Genomic DNA, 19,854 nt, shown 5'->3' on the forward strand with positions numbered 1-19,854 from the left:
TTTAAAACGCAAACGTTTTTTTAAGTTATACATCAAATATATTTCTCACTAGTTTTGTATTTAAAAGATGTATCCATTTCAACTTAGATAAAAGCTTTATAGTATAAGTGTTTTTGTTTGTTATGTATTATTAAAAACGTTTTTGTTTTAAACTTTTTTTTTTTAATTATTTTTCATGTTGTTGTTGGTTTTTACATTTCACATGATTCGTTTTTTATATTTTACATACATTTTTTTATTACATTTGACATGATTTCTAGTAATACATTTTATCTCATACATCTATTTATAAATAACGATTTTCTTTTTACTTTTTTCAATTATTATTATTCATTAGATACTTTGAAAAAATGCATTACATTTTTAATTATACTTCATATCGGGTGACGTGACTCTAAAATCCCTACTTATGATGTGTTGTCAAACCAAAAATGGATATACATAATATAGATAAAACAAATACAGTTATTTAACCAGTAAATAAATAAAAAGTATTTAAGACTTGCCTCTTTTTCTAAATGCACACGTGTGGGAATTTCCCACTGTCAGTGAACGCAGCAGCCAACTGTCCCGCCCAAATAGGAAGAGAAAGAGAAACAACTTTTCACTGGATTTGTCACTTCATTGTCATAGACCTTTAACTTTATTAAACACACACTGTTCATCTCAAACCATTACCAATACTGGGAGGAATTAGTTTATTAAATTAGGAATTTGTTTTTGCTTGAGTTCAATACTCCAACTTAAATCCAACCAAAGGTAAACAGCACAATAAGTAAGTATTATTTTGATTATTAATATTAATTTGTGTAATATAATTCGTGAATGAAAAACATTGTTATTACTGTTGTCCTTTAATTTCAATTCATATTTTACAACATTCATAAACATAGTCTTCATGAATTATTAACAAGAATATAATGCCTTTTATTGCCATGTAAACCGAATTTACTGCGATATAAACTAGTATAAACAGCTTCTTAATGACTTACTTATTTAACATTTTCAATTATATTACTAAGTATTAGTCGGTGTAGAGAATGCTGTGGACATTTACTACAGTTTGATCCTGGAATTGTGAAAAACAATAAATAGTTATATGACGTATTATATAGTTTCCAGTTAGGCCACTATTACTTAAAAATGACAAGGAAAATGGTGACAAATCAGTTGAATACATTTAGTCCTAGTTTTGAGTTAAATTGATGGCGCTTAGATGTGCGGGTTTATTAAGTGGTTTTATTAAAATACATTTAAAAGAAATGTAACTGTGAAGTTTATAATCCTATTTATGTTTTCAATTCAACACATATTTAACTTTGATCTGGATACTATCCTAAATGAAATACAGTAAATCTAGATGGCCTGATGGTTTAGGTGTTCAATATTCCACTACTTATTTTTGCAGAGAAAAAGTTTAAATTGTGTTTTTCTTTTTTCACAGATTCTCAATCATTCCACTGAAGGTGGTTGAATCTCTGGTATGGATAGTGTGGAGCTGCGGCAGTTGCTGGAGGATTGTCTGAGAACAGCAGCTGCCGAGAAAAAGTACTGTGAGGAGGAAGAGTGGATCAACTACCGCACCTGCAGAGGTCAGACACTAAGTGTTGCTGTGTTTTCAGAGGATGAACGTGACGCGATTGTTGTGTTGATGTAACTACCTTCATAGATATAGGTTGCTAACGAACCCTTTCAGTTAAAAGTTCTGACAATCTTTGAAATAAAATATGTTTATGGAGCCTCAAGGTTATAAAAAAAAGATGAAATTTGAGCAGTTGTCTACCTTCTTGGAATTGGAAAAACAAATCAGACGGGTCAAATGTACAGATTTCTTTATTATTTGATGAAAGCAGTAAAGCAGTAAAACTGCAACTGATAGGGATGCATTATAAGGGGAACTTTTTTATAACACTCACTAATGATAAAGAAAAATAAGAAGCCAACAATGAAAAAATTACAGTCACAGAAAACAGAGTAACAAGACATACTGACCAAAAGAGTCTTGAAACATTTGCAGGATATGAAATGTTTCAAAATTAAATTAATGATCTGGGGAGTGAAGTGATATCAACTTTGCAGCAGGCAGAACTTTAAAACGAGCCGATGCCGGTCTGTGGAAAGACTGGCGTGTTTGAAGGACGGGAAGATTGGCAGATTAGCAGCGTCTTTTAAAGGTCCTGCCCCTTAATCTGCAGATAAACAATAAGAAATGAGGATCAAAACAGGAAGTGTCCATACAAAATAAAGCGTTTATTGAAACACTCAGAATTGATGAATAATATACATTCAATATCAGAAGTTTGTTTGGTGGTTTAGAGTCGCTATGTGCAGAGCTGGAATCTCTCCTGCAGGAGGCGCTGGACATGAAGTGGCCTTTTGTTCCAGAGAAGTGGCAGTACAAGCAATCGATCAGTTCCAACGACAAGACTAACCTCAATGATCTCATCCGCCAGAACCTTCATCAGCTACTGGTGACAGACCCATGATTTCCCAGATCACACTTTTGTGATCAACTAACTTTCTTTTTTATTAGATTTTCTTAAAGTCTTGCATCCTGGCCGAGGAGGTGCAAACGGCACTGGCTGTCGCCTTCCTGGTCGATCGGTTCCTCTACTGGGCCGACGAGTCCAGTCGTCTGCTGAAGATTGTCAAGCTGCTTCACAAGAGACGACACGAGGCGTCTGTGGCGCCGCAGCTGGTCATACGACAGGCCAGGGTCTACCTCAACTCTGGTAGGAGGCGTAGATAGTGGAGCCTGACCTGGTGTCTGGCCTTGACTTGAATCTCAATAACTATTGGTAAATAGTGACGTGTTGATGAAGCTTCATGAAGCCACCACTGGGTGTCGCTCTCTGCTCTATAATCGATTGCTTTGAACAAATTTTCTATTGATAACATGACACTTTTTCATGAAGCCTAATAGACCCATCACCTATAGTAAGACCTCAGGAACACATGATGCATTGACATTCAAATAATTATTTGTTTAACTTTATTACAAGATACCATGAAGATTCAAACCTAAGATGGAAACATTGTCCACATAATCTTCATGAAGCAGTGGCATATTTGGAGCTAAGTAGCTCGGTTTAAAATCTATTTTCGATAGAATAGCTTTGTGCCTTTTGGTAAGCACTGATTATAAGGAAAGCCCATAACTGCCGTATTTTTCGGACTACATGGCGCACCTAAAATTTGCACATATTTTCTAATTAATAGACAGTGCTCCTGGTAATCATATAGCCTTATATAATTATTCAGAAAAAAAAAAACATTTGTCAAACTGTTAGTAGCTTATGAATCCGTAACGTTATTACTCTACAAGCCTCTGAAGTATTACTCTAAGATGCTCTGTAGTATTACTCCACAAGGCTCAGCCGTACCAGGAGCCTCTCGAAGTTATACACAGTGATATTACGGTGTGTGAATAAGGGCCCAAAAATGGCAGCTCCTAAGTTACATGCTAACAATGTGAATTTCAAAGTCATCAAAATGCACCTTATATACAGGTGTGGCGTATTGTAGTATTGATGGCTGAAAAGTAGGCTCAAATGAGTATTAACCATTTGTGTTTTTCTTTCTGCATATGTTCGTTTTGTTTATTTTTATCCCATATACTGTATATATATATATGCATAAAGTCGGGGGAACATTTTTTTTCGACAGGTAAACTTCAGAAGGCAGAGTTCATCCTGAGTCACCTGATCAGCAACAACGGTGCCACTGGTAACGTTTCTCTTCCATCATAGATAGATCATCTCTTGAGTTCTTATGTCTGAATGAAGGTCTGCTACCCTATACTTCAGGTTGTTGGGAGTACCAGTCCGAGAGTGACAGAGCTCTGGTACAGTCTGTGTGTGTTCAAATTCGAGGGATGGTTTTACAAAAGCTTGGTGCGATGTTTTTTTTTTTATTTTACTCCCACAATGTGTAGAAAAACCAGCACTATTTTAAGATTTTCAAATATTTAAAGGTTTGTGGCTGGAAGCAGCAGAGCTGATCTGGGCTTCCTTGGTTGGATTTTATTCTCTTCCTCAACCTGATAAAAAGGTAATTTAACTTTGGGTTCAGGATCATGTGTTGCTCTGTAAGTGGATTATATAAATTCTCCATTTGTCTGCAGGGAATTGGAACGTCTCTTGGCATCCTGGCCAACATAATGGTGTCAATGAACGACAAAGACTTCCAGGCATTCAAGAGTATTCCAGATATTGATTTGGCAAGTGATTTAAACCACCGGTGCGCAAATCTATCGCGTTATTAATGGTTTAAACATGTTTTCCACAGTCTTTACTGGTAGGCGGTGATCATCGTCTCCTGTCAGCAGCCGAGGCCGCCAAGATGGCGGTCGTGTACAGCCAGTACGCATCCCTCTACGTGCTGACCAACGTGGTGAGTTCAGAGACTTTTCTAGCTTGTTGTTTTGTCAACAATGAGTCAGGCAAGATGGGTTTGTTCATTGTCACTTGTTGTATTATATATTGTAGACATAGAATATCCTAGATTGTTTTTTAAAACAAGTTCTTGCTTTGCTGTTCTGCCAGTATTCATTTGGGGCAAAACTGTGTGTGCATATGGGCTTACAAGAGTACATCACCGTTGAAAATAAAAGTTGACATAAAAGCAGCCAAGATACAAAACACATAATAACTACATTTTGCATGTTTCAATTCTCAACCTTCAAGTTCTCTTTAACGTAGCATTGTTTTTCAGTGGCGGGGGGGGGGGGAGAGTCATTTTTTAAATATTTGGTCTTTAAGCTGCAACACTCTCAGCGATAGCTTTGGGTCAACAAATCGCAGAGACTACCTTCCATGGAGAATCTTTTGAGTTCCACTTTCAAATCAAGTTTTTATTCTTTTGTTGGTTCACGTGTACGTTGTGCTGCTTTTAGAGACAACCTTGGTTGAAACCGTGCTCGTTCAGGTGGCTAATGCTAGTTAAGCACACTATTCATGTTCACTGAAAAGTCTAGGATTCTATAGCTGGAGTCGCACTGGTGAACATGGAGTCTCTTACTATCTTTGTTTTCATTGTCCTAATTGGCAAAAATTGGCAACTTCCGAAGGGACGTGCCTCGGCTCCCTCGATGTTTTGATAGAAAGGATTACGATTTTTTTACATCTCACGATCTCACTCAATCAATATTTTTATTTTCACTTTCATTACTCTTTTTTTCACCCAATATTTTTCTCCAATACCAATTAATGCCTATCAAATCATTTTAATGCAACCTGGTCGCCTTCAACATCTCCGTCTTCCTCGTGTCCTGCAGACAAGTCAAGGAACCTGCTTGTTATCGTACAGCTTCTCTCTGGAGTGTAACCCTGAGCAAAGACGTCCGTACCTCACCCGGGCCAGAGAGGCCTTTGAAATTGGACTACTAACCAAATCAGAGGGGGAACCGGTCTCCAGTGTCCAGGAGCTTCACACCTTCATCAAGGCAGCATATTCCCTCGCCGTCACTCATAAATGGCTCGGCACTGATGCAGGTGCTGTTGAGCCAGCCAGAGAAGCTTGCCAAAAAGCTCTGGCGCTTTTTTACGACTACTGCAACGCCCAGTCCAAAGCCAGAGATGACCTGTGTCATGAGATCATGAAGCTGGTTGCGCAGGTGAAGCATCTGTTGCAAGTACAGCCTTTCGTGAACTCTGACACCGGGTCGTTCATCCCCGACTTCTACAGGAACATCAGAGATACTTTGGTCAACTTCACCTTGGAAAGTTTTTTCAAAATGACACTGCGGTTGCAAAAATACCATGAGTCGCTTTGCAAGGCTCATTCTAAAGGAGCTACAGATGTTGAGGCAAGGTCGTGTATAACTGCACTGGGAACCACAGTAGAGGCGGAATGTCCCTCCGAGGCCTCGGAAGAAGCGTCCACAGGAGCGAAATGTCCCGAGGATGTTCAAAGTACGTCTGGTTTGAGTTTGCCTGAAATGTTAGGGCAATTGAGTACCCTGGGAAGCAGCGAAAGTCTCAGCTCCTCGTGGTACAAAGTTAATGGTTCCGCGTCCCCCCAGTCGAGCGGCAGCAGTGGCAGCTTCGCCATTTTGCGTCAAAGAAACGCCGACAGCAACGCGAGTATTCCGACCACCGAGTCCGAGGACGAGAATGCCGAGTTAAACCAGCAACACAACAACATGCCAGGTCTTCAAATCAGTGCATCCAGCCCTTTAAGTGGAAGTTTTGGTTCTCACTCGTCCTGGGAGAAAATCTCTGCTGACACAAGTGGACTGTCCGGACCTCACTCTCTTAGTGTCTCTCCTGGGGATTCGTTTGTGATGCTGGAGAAGAATTCTTGTGAGGATCCTGTTGTCATTAAGTCCTCATGTCACTCTTGCCTGAATCCTAGCTCGGAGGTCTTTCCTCCAGGACGACAGTACTTTCTGACCCAACACGACTACTTAAGTCTCTTGAGTGGAGTTTGTCACGAATGTCTGATGAAGAGACTTCAAAGCAACAAGACAATGATTGAACTTGAAAATGGAGTGACCCACAGTAAGTCTCTATTTTTGCCATCAAAACATTTTTGAATTGCCTAACTAAGAAAAATCTGAATCAATTATAAAATGAATTAAGTTTCATTAAATATATTGTTATTCTTGGATCTTTAGTAACATTGTTCAATTGTCAATTGATATAACTATGAAAATGTTTTTCAGTAACAATTTTGTTGAATACTTACCCGATATAAAAAATGTCATTCATGATATATGTCGACCCAACTGATATATAACAATAGAGAAAGAAAAAGCCGGTCGAAGAAACCTTCTAGTCCTGCATTACATGTGTCATACCAGTTTATTCTTTCTTTTTTTTTAATCAAAAAAGAGATATAGTTGATAAAGGCAGTTTTAAGTAGGCTTTAAATTGATATTCACCTTTAATTCAAAACTGTTCAAGTTGAAACTATGCCTTTTATTATTTCTTTTTCATTCATAATCTTATTTGACGCTTTAATTGAAGTGGTTATATTCCTACAGATGCTCTTCATTTGAAGTTCTCGAAAGCTAGCGGACTGTGGGCCGCGAGAGAAACCTGTGTTTACATCGGACAGCCGATGGGTAAAGAGGGGCAACAAAGACGTGCTATATGGGTCCAGTTCCTGCACCAGGAAGAGAGACTGAGCAGGTACACGACTGTAAAACACATGAAGACGATACCAACATGTCCTAACTCTTACTGCACGACCTCAGTTATGTAGGGAAGGAATACTTGAAACCAAAGCCAATCCAGCTTCACCTGAAGGATGTGGAGAAGCAAATGACCGCCCAGTTTTACATCACCGAGTTCAACAAGAGCCTTTATGAAAAGGAGGCCATGGCTCAGATTTTCTATATACCTTCAGAGGCACTGCTGGTAAAAAAAAAAAAAAAGAAAGAAAAATCAACTTCTTCATTGTTTCTGTGCTTTCACTTTATCCTTCTTGAGCAGCTCCTGAATGACGACGAGATTGTCGGCTGCTTGACGGTGGAACCCTTCATGCTCGGGGACTTTGTCAAACTCACCAACAATAAGAACAAAGTCAATAATTGTGACGCCACACAATACGGACTCGCGTTCGGTCACTTTACCTACCACTTCTCCAACCATGAGGAGGTTGTTGTCGACCTGCAAGGTTTGTTCATCGATGTGCTGCTGAAAAGCATGATGGGAAATACCAAAAGACTTTGTGAATTACTGACCTTTCTTTTTTTTCAGGGTGGGTGACTAAAAACGGCGAGGGGCTCACTTACCTCACAGACCCACAGATCCACTCCACTAAAATCATCAAAGAACCTGGAAACTTTGGTGACAGAGGTATAAAATACTTCCTGGAGGATCAACATGGACCCAAGTGCAATGACATTTGTCAGCTTCTCCAACTCCCTCCAGTGGTCTGAGGGCCAAAAACACTTCAGTGGAAATCTTGAACGTGCACTATCATCTATTTCAAATATCTCCAGATTTATAGTGTTGTATTTCTTCAGCCGTCAGTTTCACTAATTGTTTTAATTCTGTTTTAATTGTAAAAATGTCACGAACACTCAATGGTTCCGATATGTTCTAACTTGTTATCTTAAAAAGGTGTTCTTAGATATTGTCACACTTGATGATGAAAAGACAAGGTCTACTTCATTTTAGTCCAGAATAGAAGTTCTATGAGATATTATCATTCCATGTATGCTGCCGATATTTGACAGAGCTGTGAGAGTCTTTGACTGATGTGTATTGACACGTTAGGACTGAATTTAGTTTACTGAAAAGTTAAGAGAAAATTACTAAATTGTCGCTCATTAAAGTTAAGTGTGTCTTAAATAAATGTTGGACCTCTATTGTATCATCAGTGTCTTTTTGTACACAATTCTATTTTAATTACAAGATATTGACATCAGAATAACAATCTTAAGTCCCGCCCACTGAAAACACATCATCTGGAGATTGATCTTGTTAACCATAACCACAACCACTAGGTAGGTCGGTTGGTCGTGAGTTTTCACAATTTTTGTCCGCATTTAAAAAAAGTGTAATTTTCAGTGCGTCAAAATCTCAACCTTTATATAACAGTTTCCTCTCTTTGGGTTATTTTCAACTGGAGCATAGAGCCATAGACGTGCTAAATACCAGAGCACGTAAAAGTACCTAATCTGCGCTCAAAAAGACCCTCAAAAAGAACATCATGAGCAAAAAGGTCTCCATCCACGCCTCTCATGGTCTCCATCTTGTTCCTTGAATGACTTGGAATATTTATGGCTTCTTTCTAATATTATTATGAATTGAGTTCTGTTGAGAGCATTTTGATGATACATAAAGAGTAAATGTTTTCACTATACAAATATATCCAAACATTAATACATGTTATTGTAGGATTCAAAGGCATCGTGTTAAAAAAATACACAATACAAATATTGTTACCTTGATATTTTTGTAGTTCAATAGTACTGTATCCAAGTCAGAGTAATCACATAACTAACCATTTTTTAATATTCGATTTCATAATGTAGTTCTCCTAAGATGCAGTACCAAATCCTAACATTTCTCACTGATGTTTTGTCTTTGGGTTATTTTTGTGTTTCACATTTTCCTTTTTACAATTCATTTCTTCTTCCCAACATTTCTGCCAATTTTCCTTAATATTTGCTCGTATTTCTCTTTTTCTGAGTGGAAGGATTTTGTTGATGTTACTTTCCGTGTCATTGTTCTGGAAAACAAGAGCCACACCTCAGTCTCATCTCGCATGATGTCAAGAACAAGATATTGCTAAGCTAACAGTTGGAGAAGTAGATGCTCTAAAATATTTACCTGATGATTTATGGTCGAAAGGACCTGCTGACGTACGGCTACTGATCATGTTATCGGGTATATTTACCCGATACCTAAAACCTGATGCGGAATAATAATAATAGAGAAAAGTGTAATTATTCAACGTGACGACTCGCCATGCAACACACATTAGTTTCCTGTATAGAAAGCAGATGTACTGGTTGGAGAAAAGCACAGGACTTGCAAAAACTGAACTTCCCAAAACACAGTATTTCAGCGTTGATGGTAAAACAAAAGCATTTTTCTCTATTCTAGTTAGCTCCAAGATCTGGTTCGCATTCAGCTTTACAAACAAAATGTACACTTACACAGGATTACCACAAGGGTATATAGAAGCACCAACCATGTTCTCTTCAGCAACGCAAGCTAGCACAGCTAAGTCAGGTGCTTAGAAAAAAAGTTGCCAATTACTGGTGTATGTTGATGATGTATTAACAAGAAAAGATCGATGCAAAAAGTTTACCATTAAACTGCCCAAACACTTAGAAGAAGTTACAGTTAAGGAAAAAGTGAAGTGAAGTATCTCGGGTTTCGTTTCACACGAGAGGAAGGAATCCTTGATGAAAAAGTAAAGACACTTTTTATGCCAAAACCCTAAACAAAAAGATAAGTTATGGCCATTGTGGGAATGACAAACTTTTGGATTGTGAATTGTGGATTCCAGAAATAAATACAGAAATGACTCCATCGCATGGACAAAAGAAGCAGAAAAATCCCTTGTCTACATCAACAAGGCTCCAACAGACACACAAAACTTTGCGAAACCTTTTGGTTGACTGCAAGAAGTGGTCACATGACATCAGTACTATTGCAAACGTCTGGGAAAAAACAGAATCTTGGCGTATTACTCAACAAGACTTGATGTGTTACGGACATCATCAGATTGTGTACGAGCAGAAATCTCTTGCTCAATACACACATAGTCTAGTTCCACCTTTTAACAGTAAAAGTGTCACATCTCAGCTCAGATAAACAATACAACACATTTCAGAGTAAAACTTTTTATCACAATGAAACAAGCTTTTTAATGCTATTTACACATTGAAAATTGTGTATTAAACTGGATGTAGGGATAGAACTTCTGAATGAGAGGTCAACATTTGTCCCCTGTTCCTTTTCAATTTACCAAATGTGGCCCTATTTGAAAAAAGGTTTTGACACCTCTGGCCTACGGAGATCAACAAGGTCTGCACCATTATTAGGCAGCTTCTCTTCCTCAGTCAAACTGACCCTAAAAAAAAATTAGATTTAACTCTGACAAAAACTGTAAAAGATGCAGATATACTTGGGTTTGACCACAGAACCTTAAGAACCTTTTGTTGCAAATAGCAAACAAGGCCGTGAAAATCTCATCAGGAATAAAAGACACAAATTAACCGCCAATGATTCGAGGAGAATTCAAACGTGTAGCATGTTAGCCTTTTAGCTTGCACTAATAACCAGCTTGAAATAGACTTTTGAAAAGTTTTCTTTCAGAAAGATTCCTTATTCCTTCAATCCGAGGACGTTACAGACGAGCAACATGGAGGTATTTGGATGTTTTTAAGTGTCTTTTTGGACGAAGATCGTCTTCATCTTCATCCAAGACAACTGAGCTCCAGTCGCTACATTAAAATGAACAAACATTTTTGTCTATAACTCTAAAAAGAACAGATTAATCCCAACCGACTACCTTGCTATCACTATAACAATCGCGCAGACCCAACCAGTCAAGATTCTGGTTGTTGATTTTCTAAATAAAAGAACAGATAAGAAGAATAAAAGCATTCAAACCTTTGCACTTACACCATGAACTGCAGCTTCATTCCTAATGTCGTTTTTCCATTTGATTTCAATCCATGGGCGGCAAAGACTCGTGCGACACAACAGTTGGCTTGTCAACACTGAGTCTGGTTCTGCTCGAGGCTTCTGCCATCTAAAAGGAAGTTTTTCCTCGCCCAATTCCCACGCTGTGATTCCCTCATTGTTGAGTTTCTGGGATCTTTTTTTTCTTTTCTCCACTATAGTCTCACTTGAACTTGAAGTGTTTTAAGATAAGTTTGTTATGATTTGACACTATTTGAACAAAATGGAATTGAACTGATGTAATTTAAAGTGTTATAGACATAATAATTGTCTCACAGCTCTGCCACTGATTATTTTGTAAAATAATGACGTACATTCATAAAAAAGATAATCTGACGTCTCTAATCTACTGATCTATGAGGGAATATTAAAACTGCTGTATCCGTGTTCTGTCGTTGAACCTTAGAAGCACATGCTTGTGGATTGTTGTCGAGCCGGATCACCTGACGCTGAGTCACAGAGTTTTAAACATCAATCAAGACAACACAAAAGATTCCCCTTGAAAAGGATTTATTCTGCGCTATCTTTGATTTGATTCAGGCTTTTTTTTAACTGATATGTCCATATATAAAACTTGCTCATCTGTTATTGTCAGAGCAGTTGTTTGATTTGTAGAAAAACCAAGGAGTGACTCAATCATCCAGGCTGTCAATCATGGGTGTCAATTGCAAGGTGCAATACGTTGCCATATTCTTTCCAGAATACTGTGTTAAATATTTTAAATATATACATTATTTATTTATTTTCCCGCTTTCAAATCATATTCCCTGTGTTACCATGGTTGCAGAATTGACAGACCACATGACTTTCTTGTAAATAAAAATAATTATATTTTTTTAAGTATCAACATGCAAATATTCTCGTCGTGGTCATTTTTCATTTGCAATTAAACTTCCGCCCGCTAGATGGCCTCAGTCATCACGTCCACCGCAGCTAAATCAACAAAAGAATCCAGCAACGATTCTGGCCAAGACTAAGGACGAGAGGATACAGTGGACTCTGATGTTTGGACATATTTTGTTTACAAAACAAATAAAGTAGTTACGACATCGTCAAGAGTCACGTCTGTAAATACTACAACACCAGACTCAAGTACTGGACAATACTACACATATATACTTGTTACTACACTATCACAACACCAGAGTCAAGTACTTAACAATACTACAAATATATATTTGCTACTACACTAACACAACGCCAGAGTCAAGTACTTGACAATACTACAAATATATCCTTTTTACTACAATATCACAACACCAGAGTCAAGTACTGGACAATACTACACATATATACTTGTTACTACACTATCACAACACCAGAGTCAAGTACTTGACAATACTACAAATATATATTTGCTACTACACTAACACAACGCCAGAGTCAAGTACTTGACAATACTACAAATATACTTTTTACTACAATATCACAACACCAGAGTCAAGTACTGGACAATACTACACATATATCCTTGTTACTACACTATCACAACACCAGAGTCAAGTACTGGACAATACTAAAAATATACTTGTTACTACACTATCACAACACCAGAGTCAAGTACTGGACAATACTAAAAATATACTTGTTACTACACTATCACAACACCAGTCAAGTACTCCACAATACTACAAATATATACTTGCTACTACAGTATCTCGCAATATATAGTATTGCTTTCCCTGTATTGCGATGTGTATCGACAGATTCTTGTCAATACACACCCCTACTGTCAATCGTTTATTTATTTTTGACTCCATGGTACAAAAAGTGTTATTACAGTTCAATAACTAAATGAATGTTTAGTGATTTTAAAACTTCCTGAAACTGCTGGAGGTCATAAAGAGTTGAACCTATAATGGTCTTGATTTATGTGTTTTTTTTAGTGACCCATGTGAACGTTAACTCACTACTGATTGAGTCGACGTTTCAAATTTAAGGAATCGGAACAAAAAGTGTATCAGCAATAAAGTCAAGGGAAAGTCTGAGCACGGATCTGAAAGTATTGTTGACTCGCTCTGTTCTGCAATTGAAAGTTGATGTGGCTCTTGAGAGTGTTGACACGCAACCACGAGAAAGAAGAAGTGGATTATTAAATGGAAAAGAATGGAGATTAAATCACATGATTCTTTTGTAGGTCAGAGCGACAGCATCAGGTGATGTTGAGTCACCGGAGTTAACCTTTTATTGACGCTTATTTCATCTGACAGAGCTTTTAAGATAAGACACCTGGTTATGGAGGAGGTCGGAACAAAACAAAGATTATAAAATGGTCGAGTTTGTAACATACAGAAATGACCCCCCCCCCCCCCCCCCGACCTTGGATTACTTTTAGGATGGTTGTAAATAAATAAACATAAATAAATAAAGCTTCAATATGAAAGTATATCAGTGCCATCAGAATATTGGATTGTTGATTTAACAATTTAAATGCTGATATTTTTTAGTTTTAATTCAATGTTGTTGTTGTTATAAAAGCATTAAAACATACTGTTCATTTTTTAATATGTTTGAAAATATTTTAAATCAATTATTTCTATATTTATAAGCTGAATTTGTTTTTATTAAATAGTTGAAATAAACAATGTATATATTTAAGAAGTATACATTGTATTCAATTAAATAATTGTATATTACAAGACATATTTTATTTTAATTAAAGTAAATATTGTCTATATTTAAAGGTTGAATTTGTTTTTATTTAATAATCATTTGTACATTGAAAAGTAGATTTTGACTTTTTTATTTAATTAAATAAATTGTATATTGAAGGACAAAGTTTATTTTTGTTGAATGAAATATTTTTGTATTTTTAAAAGTTAAATCGTTTTTATTTAATTGAATATTCAATATGCGTTATTTATTTGAAAAGTTGAATTAGTTGTTTTTATAATTTGATTAAAATATTCGAATATTTTTCAAAATTAATGATTTTTTTTATTACACTTAGAGTTTGATATTTTAATTCCAATACTAAAAAAATAATTTGTAGCCTTTTGAATCCAACATTAAAATGTAGGTAGTACCACCAGACACTCACAAGTAATCATAATTTGTTGTCCGGGTAAAATAACTACTTCTAACTCCATCAGATTAAATTAATCTTATGTCGAACAAAAATAGCGAGAAACATCTCCATTCAGCTCCGGCTCCAAACTCTGTTTCAGTCTTTGAGCTTCGCACAAACAACACACTTGACCTCTGACACGGAACCCGTGACCTCATCGGAAGAACCAGAGTCATAAAGATACGAGGCTGCAAGTGACGCTGCCTGTGATTTGATAGAACCGGTCCGATCTGTGACTTCTCACCTGCATAACTGTGCGATAACAAACCAGTCTTGCCGCGAGGAGGCGGGACCTAAACCCTGCCCCACGGAGCTCGTTTATAAGGAAGTGCTGGAGTCCCTGACACCAGCAGACGCTCTTGAGCAGCACTTCTGTGAGGTTGAAAATGAAAGTCCTGCTGGTCCTGGTGTGTGCGGTGGTGGGGGGGGGCGTCCTGGCCGGAAAACCGCCCTGCAGTGAGTATCGAGAGAGCCGGCGTCAGATTCTGTTTGTCCCGCTGACGGGTTTTGTGTCTCTGCAGAGAGTCCTGCTCTCCTGACCGGAGCCCTCACTGTGGTAGGACTTCATGTTGACCTTGGATGATGTTCTGTTGTGTGTCGCTGACCTCGCTTCACGTCTGCACAGGCCACTCAGAACGAGCAGCTCTGGACCTACGCCCGGTACCAGTACGACGCCTTGGGCGAGCGGATGCGTCTCCATGAGTTCGGACAGTACAACAACAAGACGTTCACGGTGGACGTTCTCCTGCACTACAGGGAGGTGAGTGACACCAGTGTCTCCAGTCACACACTTCTCTTAGTGCACTGGAGGTTAGTACGCATCAGGATAGTCGAGTACGTACTAACTAGTACGCAAATTCTCCACAGATAGTATGTCTCAAATCAAATCAAAAACAGGAAATGACGCGACAGCTTCTTCTTCTACTACTATTTAACGATGATTGCAACCAGCTGTAGGAACACTAGCGACACCTGCTGGCAGCACATTTTTCAAGTTTGGAAGAAGAAATAAAGAAAAAATAGGAGAAATGAAATATTCGCAAGATATTTAAGACGTCTCATCCTCCTACTGCTGCTGAAAATGCATCTGTAAGTATATGCATATATATACATATATATATATATGTATATATATGTATATGTTCGCCATCTTAATGACGTAACTTCCATTTAAAACGTCAACGTCACTAGATGGCAACCGTTTAGGGTAGATAGTAGATCGATCCATACTCGGTTTTGTGTTTTAGTACGGCAATTAAGTGTGCATGGCGCACTAAATTTCGCATACTAAAAATTGAGAAGCACTTACGCGCTAAAAATACTTTGAGTACGCAAGTATGCGATTTGAGACACAGTTAAGGCTTAAGTCGATACTTACCCTCGTGTCAACAATTCCTCGTTGCAACGTTACAGACGAGCAGTACGGAGGTACTTGGATGTTTTTAAGTATCTTTTTGGACGAAGATGAAGACAATTGAGCTCCAGTCGCTACATTAAAATGAACAAACATTTTTGTCTACAACTTTAAAAAGGAACAGATTACTCTGAAAATAATCCCAACTCTTATTCAACATGAGGGTGAGTAGAAAATGAGTAAAGTATCACTTTAAAAAATATTATATCCGCTGCCAGGAACGTGTAAGTGTAATGACAGGAAATCATCGTTGCGCTGTTGCCATACACCGCATGTTGCATTTGTCTCGTATTGTGTCAGTATTTTCCGGGTAACTTTATAATTTAAAAATAACAGATTACTTTGGAAATAATCCCAACTCTTAGTTTGAATTCTGGGTGAACGTTTACTTTACAAAGTACTATTAAATGTATTTGATTGTGTAATAAATATGCATTTAAAAGTATAAATACAACGCAGAGGTTACCTTCTGAAAACAAAATTGATTATATATATTTAACTATTTGAAAAATTAGTTGGCACCATAAGTAAGGTGGTGTGGTAAATAGTGTATACTCCTAGATGTGGTGGGGGGGGTATTTTATGTTTGTCTGCTGTTCAAATCACTTGTTTGTAACATAGTAAACAACATCCGTCTCTCTAAGATAACAGGCTTGAAATCAAATGTGTTTGTAGTATCCCTTGTGTTTATTAAGGTAAAAGTCTTCTTTGGCCCCCATAAATACATATGCGTTGGTGGAAGTTGTTCAGCTTGACCTAGAGATAGTACAAGGTCACTTTGACCCTAAGACATCATAAGGGATACCACAAACACATTTGTTTTTGGGGGCCTTCAGGTCCCTTTAACCCTGAGACATCACAAGAGATACCACAAACACATTTGTTTTTGGGGAACTTCAGGTCACTTTGACCCTGAGACATCACAAGGGATACCACAAACACAATTGTATTTTGGGGCCTTGAGGTCACTTTGACCGTAAGACATCACAAGGGATACCTCAAACACATTTGTTTCGGGGCCTTCAGGTCCCTTTGACCCTGAGACATCACAAGGGATACCACAAACACATTTGTTTTTTGGGGCCTTGATGTCACTTTGACCGTAAGACATCACAAGGGATACCACAAACACAATTGTTTTTGGGGAACTTCAGGTCACTTTGACCCTGAGAATACACAAGGGATACCACAAACACATTTGTTTTTTGGGGCCTTGAGGTCACTTTGACCGTAAGACATCACAAGGGATACCACAAACACAATTGTTTTTTGGGGCCTTGAGGTCACTTTGACCGTAAGACATCACAAGGGATACCACAAACACAATTGTTTTTGGGGAACTTCAGGTCACTTTGACCCTGAGAAAACACAAGGGATACCACAAACACATTTGTTTTTTGGGGCCTTGAGGTCACTTTGACCGTAAGACATCACAAGGGATACCACAAACACAATTGTTTTTGGGGAACTTCAGGTCACTTTGACCCTGAGAAAACACAAGGGATACCACAAACACATTTGTTTTTTGGGGCCTTGAGGTCACTTTGACCGTAAGACATCACAAGGGATACCGCAAACACAATTGTTTTTGGGGAACTTCAGGTCACTTTGACCCTGAGAAAACACAAGGGATACCACAAACACATTTGTTTTTTGGGGCCTTGAGGTCACTTTGACCGTAAGACATCACAAGGTATACCACAAAGACATTTGTTTTTGGGGAACTTCAGGTCACTTTGACCCTGAGAAAACACAAGGGATACCACAAACACATTTGTTTTTTGGGGCCTTGAGGTCACTTTGACCGTAAGACATCACAAGGGATACCACAAAGACATTTGTTTTTGGGGAACTTCAGGTCACTTTGACCCTGAGAAAACACAAGGGATACCACAAACACATTTCAGGTCACTTCAGTCTTTTCTTTTGCTCCCATATCAGGCGGTGATGTATTTGATCAACCATGAAGCGAAAACCTGCAAGAAACAGCCCCTCGCGGACCCCTTCCGGCCCATAGGGGTCCCCAAGAACGCTTCCTTCCTGGCCTCGTATGTGGTGGGAAGTTCTTCTGGAGTAGGTCAAGGACTGCTGGTGGACACCTGGATGGGAACGATGAAAAACGGTACGAGCGCCACATCGACAAAAGGCGACTTTGACGTTACTAGCGGGGGTCGTAAGTTAGTGGAGAGTCAAAATGGCGTCTCGAAGTGAGAGTATCTTTACCTAATGTGGAAGTTAGAAACAAGTTTGTCGTGAAGAAGTTTTTATTTGTTGTACTCACATACTCCTATCAATACTTGGTCCTCCAGGAAAGTACCTCATAACCATGACTGAGTTCGGATGCATTCCCGTCTCCGTTTCCTTCCAGACGCCCAAGTTCGGCTGGATGGTAGTGAGGTGCCGTTTTTTTTTTTCCTCTTTGTTTTGTTTTCATCAAGGGTCGTTTTAGGGGAGCTTGACTTTCATAACGGTCTCCTTTTGGTTCCCAGTTATTTCAACAACGTGATCGGAATCGTGGACCCCGACCAGCTGAACCCGCCGGACTTCTGCCTGCACGAGGGGGTTCAGACGGAGAAGCGTCCGGGTGACTTCTTCAGCGCCTTCCTCAAGGACTGACACGGAGATGTTCTGGACTTCCTGTTCACGCCGACCTCACTGACCCCGGTTACAATAACAAGTGTCTGTCTTTCACATCTTTCACCGTAAAAGGGAAAACTTTAAGGGTAATTATCAGAAGTATTTGATCAAAGTTGTCGTCGGAGCAATAAAGAAAAACACTTTCTCACTCCTTTTGCATGACTCAGGGATGTGCTTCTGGTTACACTGCCCTCTGGTGGTCACCATCGTGTCTTACAGCCTAGGCTTCATAGTCAGCGGATGATATTGACTGCGGGAGGAAATTGGAAGAAACTGAAAACTTGTGAACTCAAGTTTAATTTTTCTTCATTCATATTTTTATAATTTAGACGGTTAAAGAACATTAAATCCTTATTTTTGGTCTCTTTTTGTTTTTTAAAATCGTCTTAAAAGGTTCGCAGAAATTTGAAATAACTTGTTTTCAAGCTACAATGGCGGGGTCATGATGCTGATGAAGCTTCATGAAGCAGTGTCATGTTGTTCAGAGGTCAGTAGGTGGCGCCATCAGTTTAAAAGTGTTCCATCAAAACAAAGGCAAATAGTGAGGAGACCGCCATCTAGTGGACTCTGAAGAAAATGACACTGTTTCATGAAGCTTCATCGACGCATCACTACCATCTAGTGGACTCTGAAGATAATGACAATGTTTCATGAAGCTTCATCGACACATCATTACCATCTAGTGGACTCTGAAGATAATGACACTGTTTCATGAGGCTTCATCAACACATCATTACCATCTAGTGGACTCTGCAGATAATGACACTATTTCATGAAGCTTCATCAACACATCACTACCATCTAGTGGACTCTGAAGATAATGACAATGTTTCATGAAGCTTCATCGACACATCATTACCATCTAGTGGACTCTGAAGATAATGACACTGTTTCATGAGGCTTCATCAACACATCATTACCATCTAGTGGACTCTGAAGATAATGACACTGTTTCATGAGGCTTCATCAACACATCATTACCATCTAGTGGACTCTGCAGATAATGACACTGTTTCATGAGGCTTCATCAACACATCATTACCATCTAGTGGACTCTGAAGATAATGACACTGTTTCATGAGGCTTCATCAACACATCATTACCATCTAGTGGACTCTGAAGATAATGACACTGTTTCATGAGGCTTCATCAACACATCATTACCATCTAGTGGACTCTGCAGATAATGACACTATTTCATGAAGCTTCATCAACACATCACTACCATCTAGTGGACTCTGAAGATAATGACACTGTTTCATGAAGCTTCATCAACACATCACTACCATCTAGTGGACTCTGAAGATAATGACAATGTTTCATGAAGCTTCATCGACACATCATTACCATCTAGTGGACTCTGAAGATAATGACACTGTTTCATGAGGCTTCATCAACACATCATTACCATCTAGTGGACTCTGCAGATAATGACACTGTTTCATGAGGCTTCATCAACACATCATTACCATCTAGTGGACTCTGCAGATAATGACACTATTTCATGAAGCTTCATCAACACATCACTACCATCTAGTGGACTCTGAAGATAATGACACTGTTTCATGAAGCTTCATCAACACATC

At 38.5% G+C, this 19,854-nt stretch overlaps 1 protein-coding gene across 1 annotated transcript; it reads left to right on the forward strand.

The window, feature by feature from the left end:
* Positions 1-626: 626 nt before the first annotated feature.
* Positions 627-18,416, forward strand: alpk1 (alpha kinase 1). Its single transcript, XM_087788354.1, has 20 exons — positions 627-775; positions 1,445-1,592; positions 2,317-2,471; positions 2,534-2,732; positions 3,667-3,726; positions 3,807-3,893; positions 3,974-4,050; positions 4,124-4,219; positions 4,288-4,392; positions 5,276-6,500; positions 6,986-7,133; positions 7,199-7,361; positions 7,437-7,620; positions 7,704-7,882; positions 14,568-14,673; positions 14,739-14,773; positions 14,843-14,977; positions 17,573-17,753; positions 17,941-18,028; positions 18,121-18,416. The coding sequence occupies exons 2-20, from the start codon at positions 1,484-1,486 to the stop codon at positions 18,245-18,247; spliced, it is 3,459 nt and encodes a 1,152-aa protein (XP_087644480.1). The 5' UTR covers positions 627-775; positions 1,445-1,483; the 3' UTR covers positions 18,248-18,416.
* The last annotated feature ends 1,438 nt before the right edge of the window (positions 18,417-19,854 follow it).

This window comes from Callionymus lyra, chromosome 4, assembly GCF_982586985.1.
Source record: "Callionymus lyra chromosome 4, fCalLyr1.hap1.1, whole genome shotgun sequence".
Classification (NCBI taxonomy): domain Eukaryota; kingdom Metazoa; phylum Chordata; class Actinopteri; order Syngnathiformes; family Callionymidae; genus Callionymus; species Callionymus lyra.

Excerpts from the sequence above, each read along its gene's own strand:
- alpk1 (XM_087788354.1), top strand. The coding sequence starts at position 1,484 with ATGGATAGTGTGGAGCTGCGGCAGTTGCTGGAGGATTGTCTGAGAACA. Across the intron at positions 7,883-14,567 it reads TCCAACTCCCTCCAGTGGTC|CAGACGCTCTTGAGCAGCAC; the intron begins TGAGGGCCAAAA and ends CCCTGACACCAG. Across the intron at positions 18,029-18,120 it reads TTCGGCTGGATGGTAGTGAG|TTATTTCAACAACGTGATCG; the intron begins GTGCCGTTTTTT and ends TTTGGTTCCCAG.